Source organism: Eubalaena glacialis, chromosome 11 (genome assembly GCF_028564815.1).
Source record: "Eubalaena glacialis isolate mEubGla1 chromosome 11, mEubGla1.1.hap2.+ XY, whole genome shotgun sequence".
NCBI lineage: Eukaryota > Metazoa > Chordata > Mammalia > Artiodactyla > Balaenidae > Eubalaena > Eubalaena glacialis.
In genome coordinates, this window is record NC_083726.1 from 4,229,481 (window position 1) to 4,253,867 (window position 24,387).

Below are 24,387 nucleotides of genomic sequence, written 5' to 3' on the forward strand. Positions count from 1 at the left end.
TCTACATTCAAGTCCAGGAAACAAAAGTGAGCATGCTTTGTGGCTTCTGACTTCATCTCAAGTAAAAATTGTTAATAAGAAGTGGATTCCATAAAATCAAAGAGGAAGGGTGCTCAGTTCTGGGAGGAGAGTGTAACATGTACAAGAACAAGAGCAGGACAGGGCAATTCTCTTGCTCATCCTTGTAACTCCATTTTAGTTGTACATTATAAATTAGGTGGCAGTAGCTGGCAACTTTACACAATCTTAAGGAACGCTTAAGATAAACCGTCTTAGAAATTCACACCGTGCTCCCTGTTCGAAGTAAACGCAAGGGCAACTAATTAAAACACTAAAACTAATTACAACACCTACAACTAAGAAAAGTGAAGTCCACAACTGCAAATGCATTTAGGCAGGCAGAATCTAGAATCAAAGGATCAAAATTAAGTTCAAATCATTGTGTTACGTAAAAAACCAAATCCCTCAAAACATTATAAATGCAAGTGAGAAACCTAAATAACCCCTAATGTTAAACACGCTGTCCCATTACGCACTCATCCAGGAGTCTCCCACAGCAAGTCCCGCAGAGCACTTGTCCCCGGAGACGCAGAGAGTCTCCTAATAAACACGGGTGACTGTGACGCCAAAACCATCTCTAACAGATGGGCCAACATGACAGAACCAGCATGCACGTACACAAAGAGATATTATCAAAGGCATATATGTAACTACAAAGAATAGTACCTGATTGAATTTTGGTTCACAGAACACTCAATACAAGCATTCCGGAGACACCGGAAGCACTCCGTTATTAACTGCAGACTGGAAGCCAGATGTTCCACTTGGGATGGGTCTCTGCAGGCCAGCTCAACGGCATGAGAAGATTTCTTTAAGATATCCAGGACTCTTTGGAAGATAGTCCTGGGTGCTGTTTCTCTGAAAAAGGATAAAATTGTTTCAAACCAGAAAAAAAAGAAAAAGACATTTCCAAATGTCCTTTTCAGAACACTGCTGGTACTTAATTCTGTGGGGAGGCAAGCTAGGCCCATCTGTTCCAGCTCCTTAGTTTACGACACAAAAGAGCTACGTACACTGAGCACTTCGCCAAGGCACTGCTCGTATCAACCTGTCCCTGTATTATCTCATTTAATCTTTGCATTAACCTTATGAAGCCAATACTGTCCTCTCCATTTTAAAGACAAGACACCTGAGACAGAGAAGAGTCTACGTAACTTGCCCACATCCCTCAGCTAATAACTTTTGGAGCCACAATTCCAACTGAAACAGTCGGATTTCCACTCCCACGACAACCCGAACCCCCGTTTAAGGTGACTGTTTATGGTTATGGGTCTGCCCTTAGTCTAACCAGAATATCTGCATCTCACGTTCTAGACAGAGAATATAACCATGTCCTCTGTCACCCAGTGTGTACCTGAAGTAAAGTTATGAGACAGGATCCTCATGAGGGACTGCCTGGGGGGCAGAGACACTACCCATTCTTAGCTAGAGGAGCCGGACGCAGTGCTCTGAGCTTACACACGTTCAACCACAAAGATGGGGAGCCGGGGGAGCGGGAAGGAGGGAAGGAGACAGACAGAAGCAGAGGGAGACGGACAGAGAGACAGAGCGAGCTCGCTTCCGGGGAGAGTGTGTGCCCGGGGCGGGGGATGAACCTGTGGCTGTTCACCCCGCCCCCCCCAACCGGGCCCCTCAGTTCCCACGGCCTCTCACGCCAGGAGCACTGCCCACGCTGGCTCTCACTCCACAGCTATGAAGAGAAGGATTTCTGTGTGCAGCACGGCACCTAAATGCAAGCCCATTTCCTCATTCCATGAATCCCCTGAAGAAACAAGAATCCGCTTTAATGTCAGAAGAAAAATTGCTGTTAGACAACTGAAGGGACTCTTACAGATTAGTCCTGACCATAGGAATTTTCTCCCTGTGCTCGCACTGTGGAATCCCAGCACCCTACATTTCACCCCCGGATGAAATGAAGTCAGACCACCGGGAAGCTGCGCATTTCTCCAGAAGCACGGCCACTGAAGCGCCCCAAGCGGCTGTGCTTGCTCGGGGGGCCCGGGAGACACTCCCTCCGCGAGCTTCAGGACCATAAATACTTGTACTCCAAGTGTCGCCTTTTTATCTTAAGGATGGATGATATAAATCACTTTATTTATCACGTTCTCCGCTGTCTTTGCCTTTAAGAAGCCTGGAGTCAAACCCACGACCCATCTTTAACACTATGAATCCCTCAGCATGACTTCTGAGTACTAACCTTATTTCTGGCTTTTCCCTCCCCTCCAATTTCCTCCCTTACCTTTATTTTATCTAACTGTATTTATTTTTTAAGGCACGTCAGATTTGTTTTTGGAAAGAGGCAGAATATAAATTAATCAATTAAAAATTGGGAAATCGTGCATAAAATAATCTGCCCCACCTCCCCCCGTTGGCCCTCTCTAAATGGGGATCATGAAGCTTTGACTCAGGGTCGCAGCAATTAAGCGACCAAATAAAAAAGTGAAAGTTCAACGGTGCAGCATTAGCCCTGCCTCAGAAACTGTATAAAACAATGGAGTGTGTAAGCCACTTTCAGTGACAATATGACAAAAAGAAGATTCACTAACACTCTCACGACAGCTTTAAGGAGAAGTGGGTGCTGCTGGGGAGAAGGCAATTCCCACTCTACCCCTAGAGCTCTCGCCACTGGACTAATAATAAAATTGACAGACACGCAGGAGAAAAAGAAATTTTAATTCGTGTGCATGGAGGTCTCATAGAAATGGGACCTAAAAAGTGGGCCACAGCAGGTGGCTTTTATACTTTTTAGACAAAGAAACACCAAATTTCTGAGGAATTGACAGAACAAAGAAACTTAGGCTTTGGGTGCTTAGTTAGTGAAGAATCTAAGGAGAGTCTGGACTTGGGGTAGTACGTTAAAGAGGAAACAAGGTTTGTTTATACAGGCTTCTTGGCCCCAAATTCACCTCTGGGGATAAGGGTGTCCTTCTGACTCCAGATGCAGGGAGGGTACCTCTCACACGGAGATTTATTGCCTGCTTTCAACAGAGAGGAGGGTCAGAGTGTCCCTCTTGCACTGGCTCTTTCTTAAGCAACTTTAATTCAAAAAAAATCAATATGCCACTGAGGCTTATTTGGGGGAGGCGTGCTCTGGGCTCGAACGACACTAAATATAGTGCAGGCACTACTAACACGCTAAGAAAGTACCCACGGGTTTAAAACATTCTGAAGAATGCCAAGAGTGATCATGATTTCTACAACAAAGAATAAACCTAATTACCTCTATCTGCCCCACCTGCATAAAGTTTTGATGACATTTATTACTTAATCTTATAGTCAAATAAAAGTAGAGCTCTAGAACTCGAATAATCTACAATAAAGCCCCCTTTTTTTTTTCTCCTACCATGACTAAGAAATGTGTGTTTATACCTGGGGTAAAGAAGCCAATATGATTTCTTTCAGTGGGTCCTTCACAAGCTCCCTCTCTCATGGGCACCACCTTCCTACTGTGAATGGTCTTCTCTGATGTCACTCTTTGAAATCTTAACCTCTGCTTCACTCAAAACTGATATCTAGCACAGCAAAAGCTTTGAAATCAAACTATAATAGACAACACAAAATAACAGCACTGTTCTTAGGAAAACTGGGTAACTGATATTCCAACCATAGAACAATTAGTAAGTTCATGAACCACCCTAAATAATTTCCAATGTTACATGTTAATTTGTCACATATACACCATGCCTTTCTCCTTCATTACACTTTTAACCAAAAGAAAAATGTTTACCTGAACTACGGCCAACCAAAAGATTCCTGAAACACAAATAACTATTTTTTTTTTTAATATTTATTTATTTAGGCTGTGCCAGGTCTTAGGTGCAGCACGCGGAATCTTCACTGCAGCATGCAGGATCTTTAATTGTGGCATGTGGACTCTTAGTTGCAGCATGCATGTGGGATCTAGTTCCCCAACCAGGGATTGAACCCAGGCCCCCTGCATTGGGAGCGAGGAGTCTTACCCCCTGGACCACCAGGGAAGTCCCACAAATAACTATTAACAGCTACTAAAGAGTAATCACAGCACCATCTATCCAGCATACAACAGTTCACATACGCGGTATAAAGAGAAAATGAATTGGGATTGTGATCACTGTCATTTGTCCTCCCCATGGATTCCTGAAACCAGCAAGCACTGGCAATCCTCTGGGTCTGTTCACATGTATGCGCTCCCCCAGAATCCCTCTCACACCACCCCCACCCAAGCCTCTGCCTGGAAGAACCTGGGGCTCCTTTCAGGCCTCTGAAAACTCACAGCCCTGCTGAGACTCCTCTGCTACTCAGAGTACTCAGGGGAGCCGCATCCCATCTCTATGCGCCCCTGGAGCTCGGTCCACAGAACGGAATAGCACTTACCCACATCAGATGACATTCACTGATGCGGTCTATCACCCCAGCTAGACTATAAATCCCAGAAAAATAGAGACTACCTTATTTTTTTCTGTATCTCTAGGGCCCAGACCCGCATTCACTAATTGCATTTGTTCAATTCAAGTTTAAAACAGTGATGAGACTATTCACATATTCAGAGCGGGATCTAACTGCTTCACAGACTTGTCATGTAACCCACTTACTGAGCATGTGCCCTGAGCCAGGCGCCAGGCCTGATGGGAGCAGTGAAATCAGTGTACTTTGCAGCAGCCACTGGAAAAAGGGAAACACTGAGGAACTAGCTCAACTCGTCCATTCCCATTAAGAAATTCACACATCCTGGACCCAAAAATTTGGAAAAAAAAGGTCATATCTTAAGATGTTGATATCTTATAATTGGTATTTAAGAAACATCTAATTTCTCCTTCCCCACTGAATGATAAGCTTACCCACTGAATGGGTAAGCTTAAAGGGAGAGGGAGAGGTGAGGGGTTGTAACTCAATTAACTACATTTTAAATTTCTTGAAAGCAGAGACTATTTCTTAGATGTCTGTACCCCTCTATAAAGGGTGAAAGGAAAAAAAAAAAACTTTTCCTCTAGAGCCATATAATAGCTACAGATTTTATTCACCATATTTTAATACAATATAATAAATTAACAACTTTCATCAGATGAGGACAAAAAAAGCTTTTCATTAACAGTAACTACTATGAAAACATTTAACTCTCTTCTGTACCTCTTTACCTTCTCCACAGCCTTGAAAGAAAGCTATTTGGCATTACAGATCCAAAGGAGTCCTAATGTACTCTGTCTGCAAATTCCATGTTCACTGTCAAGACAGCACAGCTAAGTATGTGTAATGATTAATGACAGTGAAATAACCAGTAAAGATCAGTCAATCGTTTGTATATTACAAATGTTATTAATAATAAAAATTGCTGTCATTTCTGCTTTAACCAAACTAACACAAAATATTCACAAAGACTTTAAGAAGCTTAGCTACTTCATTCACAGAAGGCCGAAAGTGCTTAGAAGGACAATTAAAATTCAACCATTAGACATTCCTTTTACATAGGAATGAATGTATACCCTGAAGACAACTTATAAATGAAATGTTACATTACAGAACAAAAACAGCCTTTGAATTATACAAAAGGTAGAATTTCACTTCCTTCAAGTTTGAACAGGTTTAATCTTGACAAGTCCTGTTTGAATAAAATTAAAGAAAACTACCGGTGATTACAGCACAGGTTAGATAGGCCTAACATACCATCCGTACTCACATCTTACAGTCAATTCATCAGGCGGGACCTCCTTCTGAAAAGGAGACTAACTGTTCGTCATTTAACACTACGACTAAGACTTACATCCTGGTTAAAAGATTCATTCTAATACCCGACATTTAATTAAAAATTGGCACATGTGGTTTAGAGTCGTTTAACCACTGTCACTGAGAAAAACTATTAGAATACACACAAGTTCAGAGATTAAAATAACAATCATTGGTTGTTATTTAAAACCATAAACCCCTTACTGATTTGACTGCGTTAGACTAACAAAAACAGAAAATAAAAACATTTCTATCTCCTATCAGAAAGAGCCTGGGCAAAAGTTTGAAATTCATCTCTGCAGACCTCAAAACTCTCCTTTATATACTCTCTTCCCCTCTTCTGTCACATCCAGGACACTCAAGCTGAGACAACTCCCTGAGACAGGGTTGCATGCAGGGTTGGCAAACTTCTTCTGTAAAGAGCCAGAGTAAATATTTTAGGCTTTGAGGACCTGACAACCTCTGTCACAACTTCTCTGCTGCTGCAGGGCAAAAGCAGCCATAGACAACATCCAAACGAACGAACACAGCTGTGTTCTAGTAAACTCTTTCTACGGACACTGGAATTTAAAGTTCATATAATTTTCATGTGTCATGAAATTTTGTTCATTTGTTTTCCCCTACCATTTAAAATGTAAAAATCATTCTTAACTCAAAGGCCATTTAAAAAAAAAAACAAAAAAAAACAGGTGGGGCTTCCCTGGTGGCGCAGTGGTTGAGAATCTGCCTGCCAATGCAGGGGACACGGGTTCGAGCCCTGGTCTGGGAAGATCCCACATGCCGCGGAGCAACTGGGCCGGTGAGCCACAACTACTGAGCCTGCGCGTCTGGAGCCTGCGCTCCACCACAAGAGAGGCCGCGATAGTGAGAGGCCTGCGCACCGCGATGAGGAGTGGCCCCCGCTTGCCACAACTAGAGAAAGCCCTCACACAGAAACGAAGACCCAACACAGCCATAAATAAATTAATTAATTAAAAAAAAACAAAAAACAAAAAACAGGTGGTAGGTCAGATTTGGCCCACAGATCATAGTTTGGCGATACCAGCTTTAAAGGGTTCCAAATATATCAGTCCTCTCCCCCGCCCCGAAAAGTCACATGCTTCCCTCTTCCCCAATGTCCTCACCACAGTCAAAATTCGTCTCTCATCAGAACAAAGAGAATCTCAAATGCATTATACCAAGCAAAGGAAGCGAAGCGAAGGTGAAATGCACAGAAGTGGACAGTGTCCAGAAGAGAACTGTGCACACAGAGAAAGCTGACAAATGACAGTGCTGGCACTAAAGATCCCAGGTGAAGGCCGACTGTTCCAGAAGAGGTGCTGGAACAACTATCAATCAGATGAGAAAAAAACAAATTGGAGCCTTATGTAGAATCCTACTAAAAGTAACTCCAGATGGATTTAGGAATATATGTTAGGCAAAACTATGAAACCCTGGAAGAAAATATATGGAGAATGTCTTCATAGTCTTAGGTAGAGAAAGATTTTTGTATGTAAGACCTTATTTAAAAAGTGGTATTTGAGCACAGAACTGAAGAAGGTGAGGAAGCAAACTATGCCCCTTCCTGTGAGAAGAGCTTGGATGGCAGGCAAAGGCATCACAGGAACAGCAGGGGGCTTGGTGGAAGCATCCAGTGACTCAGGGGCAAGACACAGGCTCTGTACGCCACTGAAAGAACTTCCGCTCCTGATGTGAACCCAGGGAGGGTTCTGAGCAGAGGAGTGACATCACCTGACTTTCACTTTGAAAGGATCCCTCTGGCTAGTCTATAAAGAACTGATCATAGCAGGAGAAAGAAAAGACAACAGGAGATCAGTCAGGACACTGTTCTTGGTAAAGAGTGGCAGAGGCAGACATAATAAGCACGGACCAGATTCTGAATATATTCTGAAGATGGAGCCAATAAGACTTGATGATAAATTATTATGAGGGTTATCTGAGAAGGGGGAGCCAAGGATGGCTCCAAACTTTGGCCTGAGCAATAAAGGGACAGATGTATCTGCTGTTTACTGAGTTGGAGAAGACTGCTGTAAAGATATACGGAGGAGGGGGGAATCGGGAGTTCAGATGGAGATTTGTTACATTTGAGGTACTTACTAGAAATACAAGTGGAAATGTGGAGTAGGCAGATGAACATACAAGTTTGGAGATCAGGAGAAAAGTCTAGCTAAAGAAAACTGTTAGAGTTACCATCAAATGTAAAGTAGTAAAACCCCAAGGCTGAAAGCAATTGCCAGGAGAGCACAGGTAGGTGGGGAGGAGAGGCCTGAGGACTGAGCTCTGGACCTCAGAGAGAAAAGCCAACAAGAGAGGAGAATCCGAAGGGGGTGGTGTTCTAGAAGCCAAACGAAGAAGGTGTCTCAAGGAGAAAGAAGTGATGAACTACATCAACTGCAGCTGATAAGGATTTATCCAGTAAGATTTAAGATTTTAAGATTTATCTTAAATCTAGTAAGATGAGGATTTAAGATGAAGACCAATGGAGTTGGCAATGTGGAATGGGTTCAAGAGAAAAGAGAAATTGTAGTAGGTGAATATAAAAAACTCTTTAGAGAAGCTTTATTATAAATGGGAGCAGAGAAAAATCAGGGAAATGGGGGAGAGATTTTTCTTAGGATGGGAAAAATTACAGCAGATCTATAAACTGATGAGAACAATCTAACAGAAAAGGTAAAACTGATGATTTAAGAAAGAGAGGGGGGAAAAAAGAGAATTGTTGGAGCAACGTATGCAAAAGGGAGCGGAATTTAGTGCAGACCTGAGGGGGGCTGGCATTTGAAGCAAGACAGTTCACCGACAGTTAACAGAGGGAAGGCAAATTATGGGGACAGATACAAGTAGTGGGTAGAGAGGATAGTGGGAGTTCCTGGAAATTATCTTCTGGTTGCCCCTATTTTTTCAGAAAAATAGGAAACTGAGAATGAGGATGAGGGAGAGGCAACAGAGACTTAGGGAGAGCAAAAGGCATAAAGCAGTTGACTAGGAAAGCAGGAGAATTAAATGGACTAGGGAAATAGAAGGACTGCCGGGCAGAACTAAATGCCTACCCAAGGTCAGTGATCATCCACTTACAGAAAGACCAATCAGTATGGCTGTAAGTTCTTCTCCATCCTCGTTCAGTTATTTGGGTGCAGACACAAAGGAAACAGCAAGCTGGATTTAACTAGAGCTGAAGTTTTACCAGGAAAGTATGACAAAGTCAGGAGAAGAGGCAAGGGAAATGAGAAAGTATACAAGGAAATGCTTTATTACTGATCCTTAGATCTAAACTGGATTTAAGAAGGGAAATGTGAACATAAGGAACCAAAGGGACAGTGAATAGGAAGGAGTAGGACCAACAGACTGTGGGTCCTGGTGGGGTTGAAGACTTGTTGGAACAGGGGACCCGGAGAGACAGGATACAACAGGCAGCCAGAGTGGGACTCTTGGAATTAAGATTGTGGAGGGAATGCAGCCATGGTTAATCATAAGGCCTGGGTAGCACGTGGCAATGTGTGGTGAGATGGGAGGAAGGGGGTGTCCAAGTTCACTGAAGGAGAGAAAGTCAAGAAATAAAAGGCCAGGGTAATGAAAGGATAATCTATGTAAAAACTAAAATAACCAAGATTTAAGACAAGAGAAGTAATGCAGAGTTAACAGTGAACTAGAGCTAAATTCGTTAAGGAATGACATAGAGGGACCAACAGATATTTTAATAGCAGAAGAGATTATCCATGAGGTATACTCTGATGGCATGAGATGAAAAGTTGGAGGGGTTTTGGAGGAAAAAGTTCTGAAAGCAGCAATGACAATCACCTTCACACCTACACACCTTCAAGACAAGCAGTACACTGGATATAGGAGAAAACAGCCCACTTTGAGGACCCTCTGGGAAAGGTTTGTCCTTAGAAGTGAGCCGTATTTCACCTAGATCAAGAAGATGAAAGGAATGTTCAGAGAGGTTGAGGACGTAGGGAATTTTGCACACGGGAAGGGTTTTAAAAGCTGAGGAGTCAGAAAAGGATCCATACGAAGCCTTAAAGGAGTCAGAGAGTAACAGAAAACCTAGGAGTTTCCCATATTAATTAGAAAATCAGCTTGTGAATGTCTAGCAAAAACCCCGTTGAGATTTTATTTTGAATGGCATTGAAACCACAGGTCAAGTTGGGGAGAACTGATGTCTCTATGTTATTGCAGTTTCCTATCATGTAATGGTATAACCATTTACGTTTTCTTTAATGTCTTTTGATCGAGTTCTGTAATATTCTCAATGAGGATGATAGCCACTAACACAAACTGTGCTTATTCCGTGCCCGGCACTTAACTAAGCACTATATATAAAATCTGCACGGCTACCATGAGCATATCCCTAGTTTACAAATCGTCCTCTTACCTCTAATGTGACTTCTCTGGGCTTGTGGCCGTCAGAGAGGCTGACTCAGCCTAGAGTGAGCCCCAGGGTTCCTTGGTCTTTGAATGAGTGTCCTTGCCCACGGTCCAGTGACCACACCCTCGGGTCCAGGGACCACTACAAAAGACTGGAAGAACGAAAGAGCTGAGAAACTCTCCTCTGGGGGCATGGTTGGTCACAATTCTAACCTTATTTATTTTGATTTGCTGGCTCAAACTTCTTCCTGTCTACTTTGTCCATTTAAGATAATTGGATGTGCGGGGTGGCTCACACTGACCACATCGGTATTTTGAAGCTGAGTCAGAACACCTTACCAAGTAGTTCTGTGCGGTATTCCAGCTCATGGCACAGGTAAAAATAAAGGAAACTGTCACCACACTCTACGAAGTTCTTTTTATAGTGTAGCGTAATTGAGGTTCTCTCTCAACACAGCTGATCTGAATCATGGTTGAGTCAAGACAGCATATGGCGTCCTTTGCTAAGCTGACAAGTGGTGTGGGTTTCTTTTGGGGGGGGGGGTTGTTTCGTTTCTCTTTTTTTTTTTTTTTAATAATGACCTTCCTCTCCAACTACTTATTTTTATTTATTTATTTATTTATTTATTTATTTATTTATTTATTTATTTATTTATTTATGGCTGCGTTGGGTCTTCGTTGCTGTGCGCGGGCTTCTCATTGCAGTGGCTTCTCTTGTTGGGAGCACGGGCTCTAGGCGCACGGGCTTCAGTCGTTGCGGCACACGGGCTCAGTAGTTGTGGCTCGCGGGCTCTAGAGCACAGGCTCAGTAGTTGTGGCGCATGGGCTTAGTTGCTCCGCAGCATGTGGGATCTTCCCGGACCAGGGCTCGTACCCGTGTGCCCTGCATTGGCAGGTGGATTCTTAACTGCTGCACCACCAGGGAAGCCCGTTCTGTTTCATTTTTTGTTTTTGTTTTTGGTGCAGCCAAAGACTCTTGTTGGTCAGAGGCTCAGCAATGTTTGGGGAAAAGCTATGTGAATGTGTGTACATGCAGATGATAGGTTAATTTTGAGTTCTGCACTATGCTGACCTCTGAAGTGCTCAATATTCCCTTTCCTTATGAAAGTTAGTCAACATACTGATGCGAGCAATGAGGAACACCAAAACATTTTCTACCTCTTGAAATCATCATCATCTGTCATTATTTGATAATTTTTTATACCTCTTACTAGAGTCTTTCCTCTGCGCTCTCACTTTATATCTAATGACCCCAGAAAATTAAATAATCTAAGGAAATAATAAAAATACAGCCAAGTGCTCAATATGTGCTAGTAGGTACTGAAAATACAGAGGTGAGTAAGAAGAATCCTGCCCTCAGATTGTTCTCATTCTAGTGGGACTGGGAGGTGATTAAGTGATCACAATACTCTAGTGAAGTTCCTTGAAAGAGGAAAGGGGAACATAGGACAGAAGCACATAGGCCAAAAAGGCTTTCAATTGGGGTTGAAATGGTCATTAAAACCTGAGGGAAAATTAGGAGTGTGTGTATGAGGAAAGGAATGAAGTTACAAGTTTAATATTACAGCATTTGCGCTATTCCCCCTTTAGTGGTTTGAAGTGAGCTAGAAATAGTTACTTACACTGTACCAACTAGAGTTGCATCACTAAACACAGAGCATGGTACACAGCATATGTGAGGTAATTAAATAAGTAAATAACTAACACTGTAAATCGAATTAATAGCTTTCGAGCAATCAGAGCAGTCATTATTGACTGGTTGTCAGTGCTAAGTGACTTTCTTCATTACAGCCATTGGCTCTTCACTGTTTATTCAGTTCAACATATATTAAGCACTCACAATGGACCGGGCACTATGCTAGAAGATACCATAAAGAAGACAGACCCTGCCCACAGCAAAGTCACAACTAAGTCAGGGGAAACACATATAAAAGTCTATTGCATTATGAAATGAAAGTGCAGTGAGAAAGGAGTTCACACTTTAAACATCTCCCCTCCATTCCAGACACGGTAATCATATGTTTATTTCTAACAATTATAAATATAGAGCCCAACTTTAAAACAAGGTGAATATCTCCACACACCAGAAACTGACGGGAAACACTTGGCTATAATCAGGTCTAAAACCAGAGTGGAACATTCCAGAATGGCCTTAGGTCATCTGCAATTCAACTCTGGCAGGATGACGAGAACCAAAAGCCGCCTACACCTTGTGGTGATCAGAGTCACTACGTAAAAGTCAGTGTTAGGACAGGACTCCCCTGCATCTGCAGAGACAGAAAAAGCTGGACTCAGTGCAGCTCTATGTATGGGTTACCTGCAAAGCTGTGCGCCTCCAACGTCAGGACAAAGCCAAGAGAGCTTCAGAGATGGAACCCGGTCCAAGATGCTGGCTAGCTTAGTGACCAGATACACGATATCCCAATATCACTACGACACAAATCACCAATAGCAGGAAAACCTGATCTTAGGCTGGGGTCATTGGGGAAATAGGTGGAAGAAAACGCAACATCATTATACAAGGAGGAGTGAGCCCAGAAAGGGAGAAAATGTAACAAATTTCTCAAGGTGAGCCAGCAAACTAAAAGTTCAAAGAGAAAATCTAACCCTAAGAAAAACTGGTCCCTTTCCTCACCACTCCCAATGACAAACCTGCAGAATTTGTGCTTCCCAACCCCACAACTCTAGACTGTGCTGGACTAAGCCCTAGGGCCAAGACAAAGAACGTCTCCATCAGGGAGCACAGAAAGGGATCTAGTGTATCTTAAACTAGATCCACAGAATGATCACTTTGAGATTCTCAAGCCGGTGAACCAGCAGGCAAAGAAGAGTGACTACACTGGCAGGAGAAACCCACCCTGATTATCAGGAAGAGTTGCTACTACAAGCCGGGCACCGGGAGGAGTAATCTGGAACTCAGGGGTTCAATGGGCTGTCTCTTGGTACTTCCATGTCTAGGGATAGCCACAAACAGGCAGCTGCAGCAACCACAGACTGACAGGAGAGAGGCAACCAAGGGCTCAGCCCCCTCGGCATCACAGCCCAGCTACAGTGCTGGGGGAAAGTCAGGGAAGTCTAGACTGGAAGCTGGAGCAGGGAGATGATTATCCAATTACGGCCTCAGGACAGTCTTCAGCAGTGGGGACTGAACTTACTGCACTAACGCTTCTGTCCAGGTCTTTCCTTTTAGATTCCAAACAACTATAGCCTCCAAGAGCCCGTGACTAAGTGAACAGTATCAGGCAAGAGGAGGTCTCAGAAGAAGAGCACGCCGTAACAAATGTTCATGGTGTCCCTCACCGCACAGCCTTGGTCCATCTAGATAACAACCCCAGGGGCAATTCTCAACCAGTGGGCAACAGGTTAATAGATAAATCACCCAGCCCTGTGCACAGATAATTTGGAGGTGCACCCCTCAGGGACACCCAGTGGGGTTGAGCTCCAGCTGCCTACAACAGTCACCACTCAATACGGCATCCCTACATCGGTTGTTCCCCCTTCCACACCTAGCTTCCCCCCGTCCCACACTCCTGACTGCTGGGTACTTCACCCAAGTCCCTACCTCAAATTCTGCTTTGGGGAAAAAAAAAAATCCAAAGGCTCAGGTATACAAGGAGACATGTATAAAGATGGTCTCTGCAGTACTGTTTGAATTACCAAAACTTCAGGACAAATCCAATACCCATCAGTAAGAAAAAAGGTAGGTAAATAATGATGTAAGCTTATGAAGGGACACTCTACAGCAGCTGCAGTTAATGATCTAGCTCTCTATGTATAAAAACTGGTAGCACTCGAAAACAGAGCAAAAATTAAAGATGCAAACTGCAGAGTGTACAGCATAAAACATACAGTGTAACACGTACAAGGGAGGGAGGAATGAGACTGGAAAGTGAAACAAAGAGCCCTACCCACCACTCTCACCTCCGGGCATTCACGCCCTTCTGTGTGACCCTTAGAACACGCAGTAGGAAGGTATGTCCTTTCCAAGATGATAAAGGCACCCCAGCTCCCATCTTGAGCGGGCTCTCTTGGATCACTCGCTTTCGAACAAGCCGGCTGCCGAGGCACGAGCAGCCCTGGGGAGAGGTCCACGTGGTGAGGAACTGGAGCTTTCTGCCCAGAGCCACTCGTGTGAGCGTGGAACCCCGACCTCCCACCCCAGTGAGGCCTTCGGGAGACCACAGACCTGGCCCACGGCTTGACTGCAGCCTCGCGCAAGACCCCAAGCCAGATCCACCCAGCTAAGCAGCTCCCAGATTCCGGACCCTAATAAACTGTGTGAAACAATAAATGTCTGTGGCTTCAAGCTGCTAACTTGTGGGGTTATTTGTTCTAATACCGAGGACATTAACAATATCAGTAATGTTTTGGATTTTGAGAGAACAAGACAAAATTTTAACATTTGTTGATTTTTCAAGTGAAATACATGGGTACTTGTTAGATTATCTGTTATATCATCCTTCATAAAGGCATTAACATTATTATATATTTGTGGGTTTTGACTTGACAAGAGTTTAAAAATAAGCAAACAAACCAACAAAAACACTAGAGTGAAAGTTAACGGAAAGCTTCAATTTCCTTTTTCCTTAGAGTACACAAGTATGGTTTTCTAAAACGTCAGCTCCTAAAGCACAGTCACTCCACGCAAAATCATCTAAATTCCTGTGCTCATGTCATAATGTAAGTTACTGTCAAGTACTCACTTTTTTATTGGAAATTCTATAACTTTTAAAAATTATTTAATATCGCTAAAATACCTTTCTACCAAGGAATTAAGATTTTGTAAGAAGTTACTGTCTACATCTTTTGGATCTGAAAAACCAATCTTCTTCCACTGACTTGAGTTATTAAATCTATTCCTTATTCTAAAGTTCCAGAGGCAGTTCCAAAGCCTATTAAAACAAGAACTTGATCATGGAATTGAGATGAAATTAAAAATTTTACAAGCACTACTTTAAAATATGAAAAAAAATCAAGAATTACCACCCTTTTCATTTCTTTTCACTCCTGATTCTGACTAGAGCCTGCAATAGTAATAGTGGTGTTTGTTGGCATCAACTACGTGCCAGGCACCATTCCAGACTCGACATCCAGCACCCCCTAATACCCACATCAACCCTACAAGGTAGGCATTATTATAATACCCGTTCTACCAGGGTAGAACTGAGGCTCAGAGAAGTTAAAAATATTTGCAGTTCATGCAGCTAGTATGTTGCAGTACTTAGATTTGAAACTAGACCTATGCCTTACAAAAGCCTTTTTCCCCTGAAACCCACTGAGTCCAAAAAGATATCAATATTTCATACTGACACATTTCAACGGGGAGAGGAGGAAGCTCCCCGAACTCAAATTGTTTAGAAAACAAAACAATTTCAGTCACTCTGCAAAACAGCCCCTGCATTATTCACAGGTCACAAAAAGCGGAGGCAAATCCCACTCCTACCCCGGAGGAAGGAGATCTCAGGTTCCACAGCAGTAGGATGATATCACACTACGGCTATCCCTGCAGTGCAAGATTCCAAAAGCACCCTCACACTGCAATTTTCAGTGGACAATGAGGTGAAATTTCCAGCGCCACATTACTTCCCTTCTCCTTCCAGGATTAATTCCATTTCTTTCTACATTTGGTTTCAAGCATTTCATGCACTCACACATCAGTCACTTCAGCTCATCTCAGGCTCTGGAAACAGAGAGCACTGCCTGGCATAGATGAAAATGTAGAACAAAGCCCGACTCACTCTAACTGTATGAAGAACATTAGATAAATCTTTCTTTTCTTAGAGCAAATTTGACAATTCACAAACATTGTTTTACCACAAAGTCTGAGATTTAGCTCAAGTAAGTTCTTCTGGGGGTGGCAAGGAGAAGGACAATAATTTTACACACAGAAAACTGAGATATAACTTACATGCAGTGAATTACACAGATCATTAGCGTTTAACGAGTTGTGTCAAATCCAGGCAACCAATACCCATCTAGATAGAGCACATTTCCTTTACTCCAGAAAATTCCCTCATGCTCCTTCCCAGTCAACCCCCAAGCTCCTTTGACAACCATTGTTCATGTCTGTATTGCCAATTAGCGATACAGACAAGATTAGCTTTGCCAATTGTAGAACTTCATAGAATCATACAGTATGTACTGTTTGTCTAGCTTCTTGCATTCAGGACGTTTTGAGATTCGTCCATGTTGTTGTGTATACTGGTGGTTCATTCATTTCAATTACCGGGCAGTTTTAGCCATTCTCCCACTGACAGACATTCGAGTTGGTTCCAGTATTTGGCTATTACCAATAAGGCTGCTATAAACATTCTTTTACAAGCCTTTTGTGAAGGTATGTTCTAGGGTAAATACCTAGGGTCATAGGCAAGGGTACGTTTAACTTTATAAAAAACTGCCAAAGTGTTTCCCAAAGCGGTTGCACCATTTACACTCCCACCAGCAATGTACGAGAGTTCCAGTTGCTCCACATCCTTGCCAAAATTTGGTGCTGTCAGTCATTCTAATCCTAGCAATTCTAATGAGTATGCAGAGGTATCTCATTATGGTTTTACTTGTTTATAACAGCTTTATTGAGATATAATTAACAAAGTATACAATTCACTCATTTAAACTACATAATTCGATGGATTTTGGTATATTACATTATTAACTTTTTTAATTGTGGTAAAACAAATATTAACATAAAATTTGCCATTTTGACCATCTTTAAGTGTGGAATTCAGTGGCTTTAATTATATTCATAATGTTGTACAACCATCACCACTAATTCCAAAAATTTTCTAAGACCCCCAAACAAACTCTGTAACCATTCAACAATAACTCTCCCCACCAACCCCTGGTAATCTCTAATCTCCTTTCTGTCTCTATGAATTTGCCAATTCTAAGTACTTCACAGAGGTGGAATCTTACAATATTTGTCCTTTCATGCCTGGCTTCTTTCACTTAGCATGTTTTCAAGGTTCACCCACATTATAGCATGTATCGGTACTTTATTCCTTCTTATGGCTAAATAATATTCCACTGGTAAATACCACATTTTGTTTATCCATTCATCTGCTGATGGACACTTAAGTTGTTTCCATCTCTTGGCTATTGTGAATACCTCAATGAACACTGGCATACAAGTATCTGTTTGAGTCCCTGCTTTCAACTCTCTTGGGTACGTACATACCTAAGAGTGGAACTGCTGGGTCATATTCTGTGTTTAGCTTTTTGAGGTGCCACCAAACTGTTTTCCATAGTAGCTGAACCATTTCACATTCCCACCAGCAATGTACAAGGGTTCCAAACTCTCCACATCCTCACCAACGCTTATTTTCCATTTTTTGGTAACAGCCATCCTAAAGAGCATAGAGTGGTGTCTCATTGTTTTAATATGCATTTTCTTGATGATTAATGATGTTGAGCACTTTATCATGTGTTTGCTGGTCATTTACATAATCTTCCTTTGTAAAGCACAGATTTTTATGACCAATTTTTTAATTGGATTGTCTTTTTATTATTGAGTTGCAGGAGCACTTTTATATATTCCAAAGCAAGTTCTTTGTCAGATATATGTATTGCAAATATTTTCAGTCTATGGCTTGCCTTTTTCATTTTCTTAATGGTGTCTTTTGATGAGCAGAAGTTTTTTTAATTTTGATAAAGTCTAGCTTGATAATCAATTTTTTCTTGCAAGGTTAACGTCATCTGTGTCCTGGATAAGAAACGTCTGGCCTACACACAAGATCACAAAGATATTCTCTCATCTTCTAAGCATTTTACAGTTTTAGCTTTTATGTTTAGGTCTACAATCCATGTTGAAATATTTTTTGTGAATGGTCCAAGGTATGGGTCAAAATTCATTTTATTCCAATTAGATATCAAGTTGTTCTACCACCACCATTTGTTGAAATACATAATTTTTAGATTGACTTTGGTTTAGAGTTTGCAAATATTTTGGAAATGGGCTTAACACTCCTTACACAACATTCAGTATTCAATAAAAGATAGGACCGAACGACTAAACACAAGAAGACAGAAAATGACAGTAGACAGTTATCAGGCACATTCTCTAAAAAAAAACTATAATATGCTTAAGAAGGTAAATGACAAAATGAATTTCAACAGAGTAATCCATTTAAAAAAATCAAACAGAAATTCTGCAATACAATAACTCAAAAATACAATACCTGAAACTAAGAACACAACAGATGATAGCAGATAAGACATAGCAGAAAAGAGGAATAGAGACCTAGAAGGCAGATTAGCAGAAAAATTTCAAACCAAAGCTCAGAGAGAATAGGAAATACATAAAGGAGGCTTTGAGACATACAAAATACAGTGAAAAGTTTAACATATGTGTAATTACAGTCCTTGAAGGAAAGGAAAGAACAGGAGAGAAGCAGTATTTGAAGAAACACTGGCTGACAATTTCCTAAACTGTTCAAAGACACCCAATTCAAGAAGCATTATCCAAACAGGATAATTACAAAAAAGCCAACCATCTCTGTCCTCATAGGCCTTCATTCTGGAAGGAGACAGAGAACAAATAAGAAACCACTATTAGTAATTACATAGTAAATACGTTAGAATCTAATACGTTCTTTCTTTAAAAAAGGGAAAGTAGTTTATAAGGTAAAGGGGTCCCAAAGTATGGAGGGAAGTATCTGCACTATTATATAGGATATACAAGGCCGTGAAGGAAGTAATCAGAAAAATAATTTTGACTAAACATAGGTTAACAAGAAAAAAGTACCCACACTGAGAGAAGCTTAAAAAAATTATCATCTACATGAACGTGGAAGAAAAAAGACTATGCACACACCATGAGTAATCACTTATACAAATAGCAGCAATTTGTTAGGCACCTACAATTATCAGACTGTATGCTAGATGCTAGGGATACAGGGAATGTGATACGTTCACTTTATTCAAGCAGCTTATCAGATGGAGGAGCAATGAGGTATCAGTTTAAGCACGAGAAGAATTTACAGAAAGCAGTATCCAAATGTTACACTGTTTCATGAATACTCAAGAACCAGAACATAACCTTCCCTACAGAAAAAAACAGAGAGTAGCATTACCCAACAGAACGTACTGTGGTGATGGAAAAATTCTGTATCTGCACGGTCCAATAAGGTAACCACCAGCCACACGTGACTGCCTACCAAGTACTTCAAATGTGGCTGGTACAAGGAATGGAATTATTAATTTTACTTATTGCTAATTAATTTAAATAGCCACATGTCACGAGTGGCTGCACGGACACTGGAGGTATAGAGTACGACAACCAATCTCACTTGGCTCTATACTTTAATAGAGGGGTCTGCATACATCATAAAGATAAATGATGAAGAAATACATCATAAGGGTAACTAAAGGGTTGGAAAATAAAACCTCCAGGAAAAGGGTGAAAACAGAATTCTTAATGTATTTACATCTTACTCTGTTCCAGAAAGAATCTAGCATGACTTGTAAAGACTCGGAGCACAGCAAGAAAAATCACGTGTTAAATGTTAAAAATGCAGATACGTACATTAAAAAGGTATAAAACAAATTTAAAACAATTAATAAAAAGACCTACCTTCCACAAAGAAATAACTGAATAGCCTCTTAGTACTGATATTTTATGACCATAAGCAATTTTTTTTACAGATTTTAGTGGTTAAGACACTATTCAAGGAGTGGGTTATAGAATATGGGTTTAATCCAGAGAACAAAAATTTTAGATTGGTATATTGATGATCTATATACCAATATATATAACAAACTACCCCGAAACTGAGCAGTTTAAAACAATCACATTTATGGTCTCACACAGGTCAGAGTCTCTCGTGAGCCTGCACACATGGCTGTGGGCTTGACTGGGACTGAGAGGATCCACTTCCCGGATGGTCATCACATGGCTGCTGGCAGGAGGCCTCAGTTCCTCACCACACAGATCTCTCTACATGGACGCTTGAGTGTCCTCACAACATGGCAGCCGGCTTTGTCAGAGTGAGTGATCCAAGAGAGAAAGCAAAGGGGAAGCTGCACAGCCTTTTGTGTCTCAAAAGTCACACACTGTCATTTCCCCCACATCTATTATTTACAAATAAGTCACTAAGTTCAGCCCACACTCAAGGGGAGAGGAATTCTTTTGTTCCATCAATTACTTTCTTACTTTCCTCAGTATGTTTTTGCTTTGTCCGGTGTTTTTCCATTTGCTACTCTGAGGCCTCATTTTGCTTCACTTTACCTCCCATCCAACTCCTAACACCTCGGTCCATCCTCCTTCTGGGCCCATCGACATTGGATGGACCCTCTCAGAGCAGCTGGGCTCTGGACACCCCGTGAGTTTCTGTGAGGGGCAACTAGTGATTTGCCCAAAGACACACAAAGAAGTTGTGGCACAATCAGGACCAGAAGCCGGATCTCACATACTCTCATCAAGGGCTCTCCGCCCCACCACGCAACTATATGCCTCCCTATCCCAAGACCTGCACATCAGTTCACCTTTCCTGGTCTTCCAACTCCACCTGGAATTAGGACAAACTTCCTGTCAGCCCCAGGAAAAACTCAAATCAAATATGGGACGCATCATCACTTCCTCATTCTTCCCCAACAATCCAATTGGTCCCTGAGTCTTGTCTATTCAATCTTATAAATATTTTTCAATATTTATCCTACCCACCCCCATAGACAATATCCTAAATTCAGACACTTTTCTCTTTCACTTGGGCTTCTGCATCAACTTCTTAAAAGTCCCCTGCCTCTACCCTCACCCTAATGTATCCCCAACAATGGCAGTCAGAGATCTTTCTAATATACAGATCTTGCCATGCCATGCCCTTGAAAGAACCCTCAATGGTTCCCCTCACAAGGGACAGAGTCAACAAGGGTCTTGTAAACTGGCTCGGGGTCCAGGATTTTATCCTCCAGGTTATAAAGAGAGACCTGATGTTTGACCATCTCCTCTGTACCATACGCCTTACCTATGTTATCTCATTTAAACCACTCAGAAACTGTGCAAAATCAGCACTGTCCCTTTGCACATACTGTTCTTTCTAATTAGCCCTCTCATCTGTAAGCCATGAAGCCAAAGTAATCTAAAACCTTTCCTGGCCCACCAATCTATCCATGAGGTCCGCAGATCCCCCGTGCCACTACCTCTTCTTGTCTAGACCCCCCATTACAATTTGTTTACACAGCAATTACTCCAACATGCTTGAAAAAAGGGGGGTATCACATGCATCTCTGCACCTTCAGCCTCTAGAAAAGAACCTGTTTCAGAGTAGGTGCTTAATAAAGGTTGATGACTGATTACTGACTAAAAGGAGGGTCCGTCATGGTATAGATATGCCCAAGCAGTAACTCATTCAACACATCTCCCAGAGTGTCATATCAATGAACATATCTCCCCAAAATCCCAAGGAACAGTGCCCTGGGCTCTTAGCACTCTTTCAATTGCTCAACACTTACTGTGATTTAAGGCAGTAGAAGTGCTCAGATCAAAGGGACCTCTAGGACTTCTACACTCCCTCTACTCTTTGCTATCTGCTGGTTCCCCAGAACAGGACTTTCCAGGAGAAGCCTTTTTATTTTTCAACTTCATCACCTAGCACAAAACCTGGCACATGGGGGACCATCCATAAATGTGTTAAAGGATAATACCAGCTAGCATTTACTTAGTACTATGTGTCAGGTATGTGCTAAGGATTTAATATGCATTATCTCATTTAATGCTGACAAACAATGTCCCCAAAAAGGTACTGTCCAACATTATTCCTATTAAACAGATGTGGAAACTGAGGCCCAGAGAAGACTAGAACAAAATCAAACAGGCACTGACTGAGGGCATCACATACTTTATATTTTCACAAGCTTTATTTCATTTATTCCTCTGTACAATTCAGAAATGAAGTCATATATTATATTCCCATTTTTAGGCAAGAAAGCTTAAGGCTTGGAAAAACTGCACAATAACGCACGCACAGCTTGTAGGGCCAGGAACCAAATCCAGGTCTGTCAGACTTCTGGGCACCTTTGACAATGGCCATCTGGCCCTTCAATGGCAGAGGGAGGATTGAAGTGGCCTCTCCACAAAGCGCGGCCACCACTGGGGATGCAAAGCCTGAGCTGACAGGCCGAATGGAGTGACGCCACCTCCCACCTTGCACATCTGTAACGTGTCTCTCTCCCACCAGCACGTATGCTGACTCCGGCGGCCTGTCGGTTTGTTCCCGTTACAGGGGCGCCATCAACGCGACTCAACTAACCAAACAGGCAGCAGACGGCCAAGGGCTCACTTGCCTCGGTCCCCCTTCTCTGCACCCGGCTTCACACCTGTACTGACGGGCGGGGAGCAGGTGTCAGTCCCCCGGGGCACCTCGGGGACCGGGCGGGGGAGGACGCGGGCCTGGCATCGGCGGCCCGGGGCCCCTCGGGCGCATCGCGGAGGCCGCCACCCCGCGGCCGTCCCGGGAGGAGGGGGAGGCCCGCTCCCCAGCTGCCGCGCCCCGCCCCGCTCCCGCAGCCCCACCGGGCCGCCCCCGACGCTCGCGCCGCCCGGGCCGTTACCGATTCCGCTGCTCTTTGAAGAGCGCCGTCAGCGCGCGGAGAGCCTCCAGGTCCTGGATGGGCGCGGGCACCATGACGCCGGACAGCCTGCCGGGCGGCGGCCTGGGCGCCGCCATCTTGCCGCTCGCAGCTCGGGCCGAGCGGGCGACGACGAGGAGCAGCAGGAGGAGGAGCAGGAGGGAAGGCAGAAGGGGGAGGAGCGCGCCCGCAGCCTCCGGACGCCGCCGCCGCCGCCGCCTCTGCGCCGCTGCAGCCCGTCGCCGGGCTGGGAGAGCGCGAGAGCACGCGCCCCGGCTCGCCTCGGGCTGGAGGACGCGACGGCTCGGCGAGGGGAGGGGGCGCGGGCGGAAGTCCCGCCTGTAGGGAGGGGGCGCCGGCCGGAAGTTCGGCCTGTGGGGAAGGGGCGCGGGCGGAAGTTGTGTTTGAGGGGGCGGGGAAGTCAGGAGGGTGGAGGATCCCAGAGAAGTCCGGATGGGGCCCCGGGACGGGGGCCCCCTGAGGGGGGAGGTGCGGGCAGAGGGGGTCTCCACGGGAGGGGTATGAGGAAGGGTGGGGAGTCCTGCAGAGGCTCCCCCGGCGGAAAAGGCTGAAGACCTGGATCCTGCGGTTGGGTGGGTTGATCAGTGCCCACACCGACCCACTCGGAACCGGAGCAGTCTGTCTCCAGCTTGCAAGTCTCAGACCCTGGAAGCTCACTTCCCAATTCGTATTGATCATTTACTGACGATAACAGGTCATTTACCAGGCCTGCTTGGGGTGAGAATACGTTGTTCCAGCTCATCGAGGGCTTTATATACAATTAGGTGTCAAGGAGCTAAATTCTACATAGGTAGGGTAAGAATTGTGTTTTTCTAAGGGAAATGAGTATATTTTATAGGAATCAGACAAGGCTTCTCTGGGGTGTTGGTAACTCACATGTTTTCTTTCCACCACGCTTTATCATATCATGTATATGTCCTTTCAACAGGCATTGTTGCCAAGCCCCATGCTAGGTGCTGGGCAAACGGTGGTCCCTCGGTCTCTGTGTGGGATTGGTCCAGGATCTCCCATGGACACCAAAATCCGTGGATGCTCAAGTCCCATAGTTGGCCCTCTGTATCCACGGATGTGGAACTCATGGATACAGAGGGACGCCTGTGTAAATATCAATAAGAGACGATCCCAACCCTGAAGAAACTCAAAGACTATTGAGAGAGAGACAGGCAAACATAATTGAATACAGTTGATTACTGCTATGATAGAGGACTACACAAATTGCTATGGGACCACTTAAAATATGTAAATAGTACCCTCTACATTTTTATTTGAAGAGTAGGTGTGTGTTTATAACGTAGCGCTTTTGATGTTCTTTGCTAAATAAAATTTAAAGACCCAGTAAACACCACTAGAGTATGCAGGAGAGCTGAAACATGAACAAGCAAGTCACCTGATATTGTCATTCAGCCTTACCCATTTAACTGACTACATATTCATTCATTCCACAAGTATTTCTATGTACCTACTATGTGCCAGGCATTAGATCGCCTAGCAGTGCTCAAGACCATTCAAAATGTTTAACAATCCTTAAACTAGCAGGGCAAAATCTCCCAATTTTTCCCTGAAGAACAGGGGATAGTAAAACGTACTGTCACCAATCAAGACCTTACCCCTTGGGCTTCCCTCGTGGCGCCATGGTTAAGAATCCACCTGCCAATGCAAGGGACAAGGGTTCGAGCCCTG

At 43.3% G+C, this 24,387-nt stretch overlaps 1 protein-coding gene across 1 annotated transcript in view; it reads right to left on the minus strand.

The window, feature by feature from the left end:
- The window catches only part of ATXN10 (ataxin 10), a 156,200-nt gene extending 133,199 nt beyond the window's left edge, over positions 1–23,001 (minus strand). Inside the window, exons 1-2 of the mRNA XM_061204219.1 lie at positions 22,669–23,001; positions 727–918 (exon numbers count right to left, since the gene is read on the minus strand). Of these exons, the coding sequence (XP_061060202.1) occupies positions 727–918; positions 22,669–22,784 (308 nt within the window). The 5' untranslated portion in view covers positions 22,785–23,001. The remainder of the gene's footprint in view (positions 1–726; positions 919–22,668) is intronic.
- Between the last annotated feature and the right edge of the window lie 1,386 nt (positions 23,002–24,387).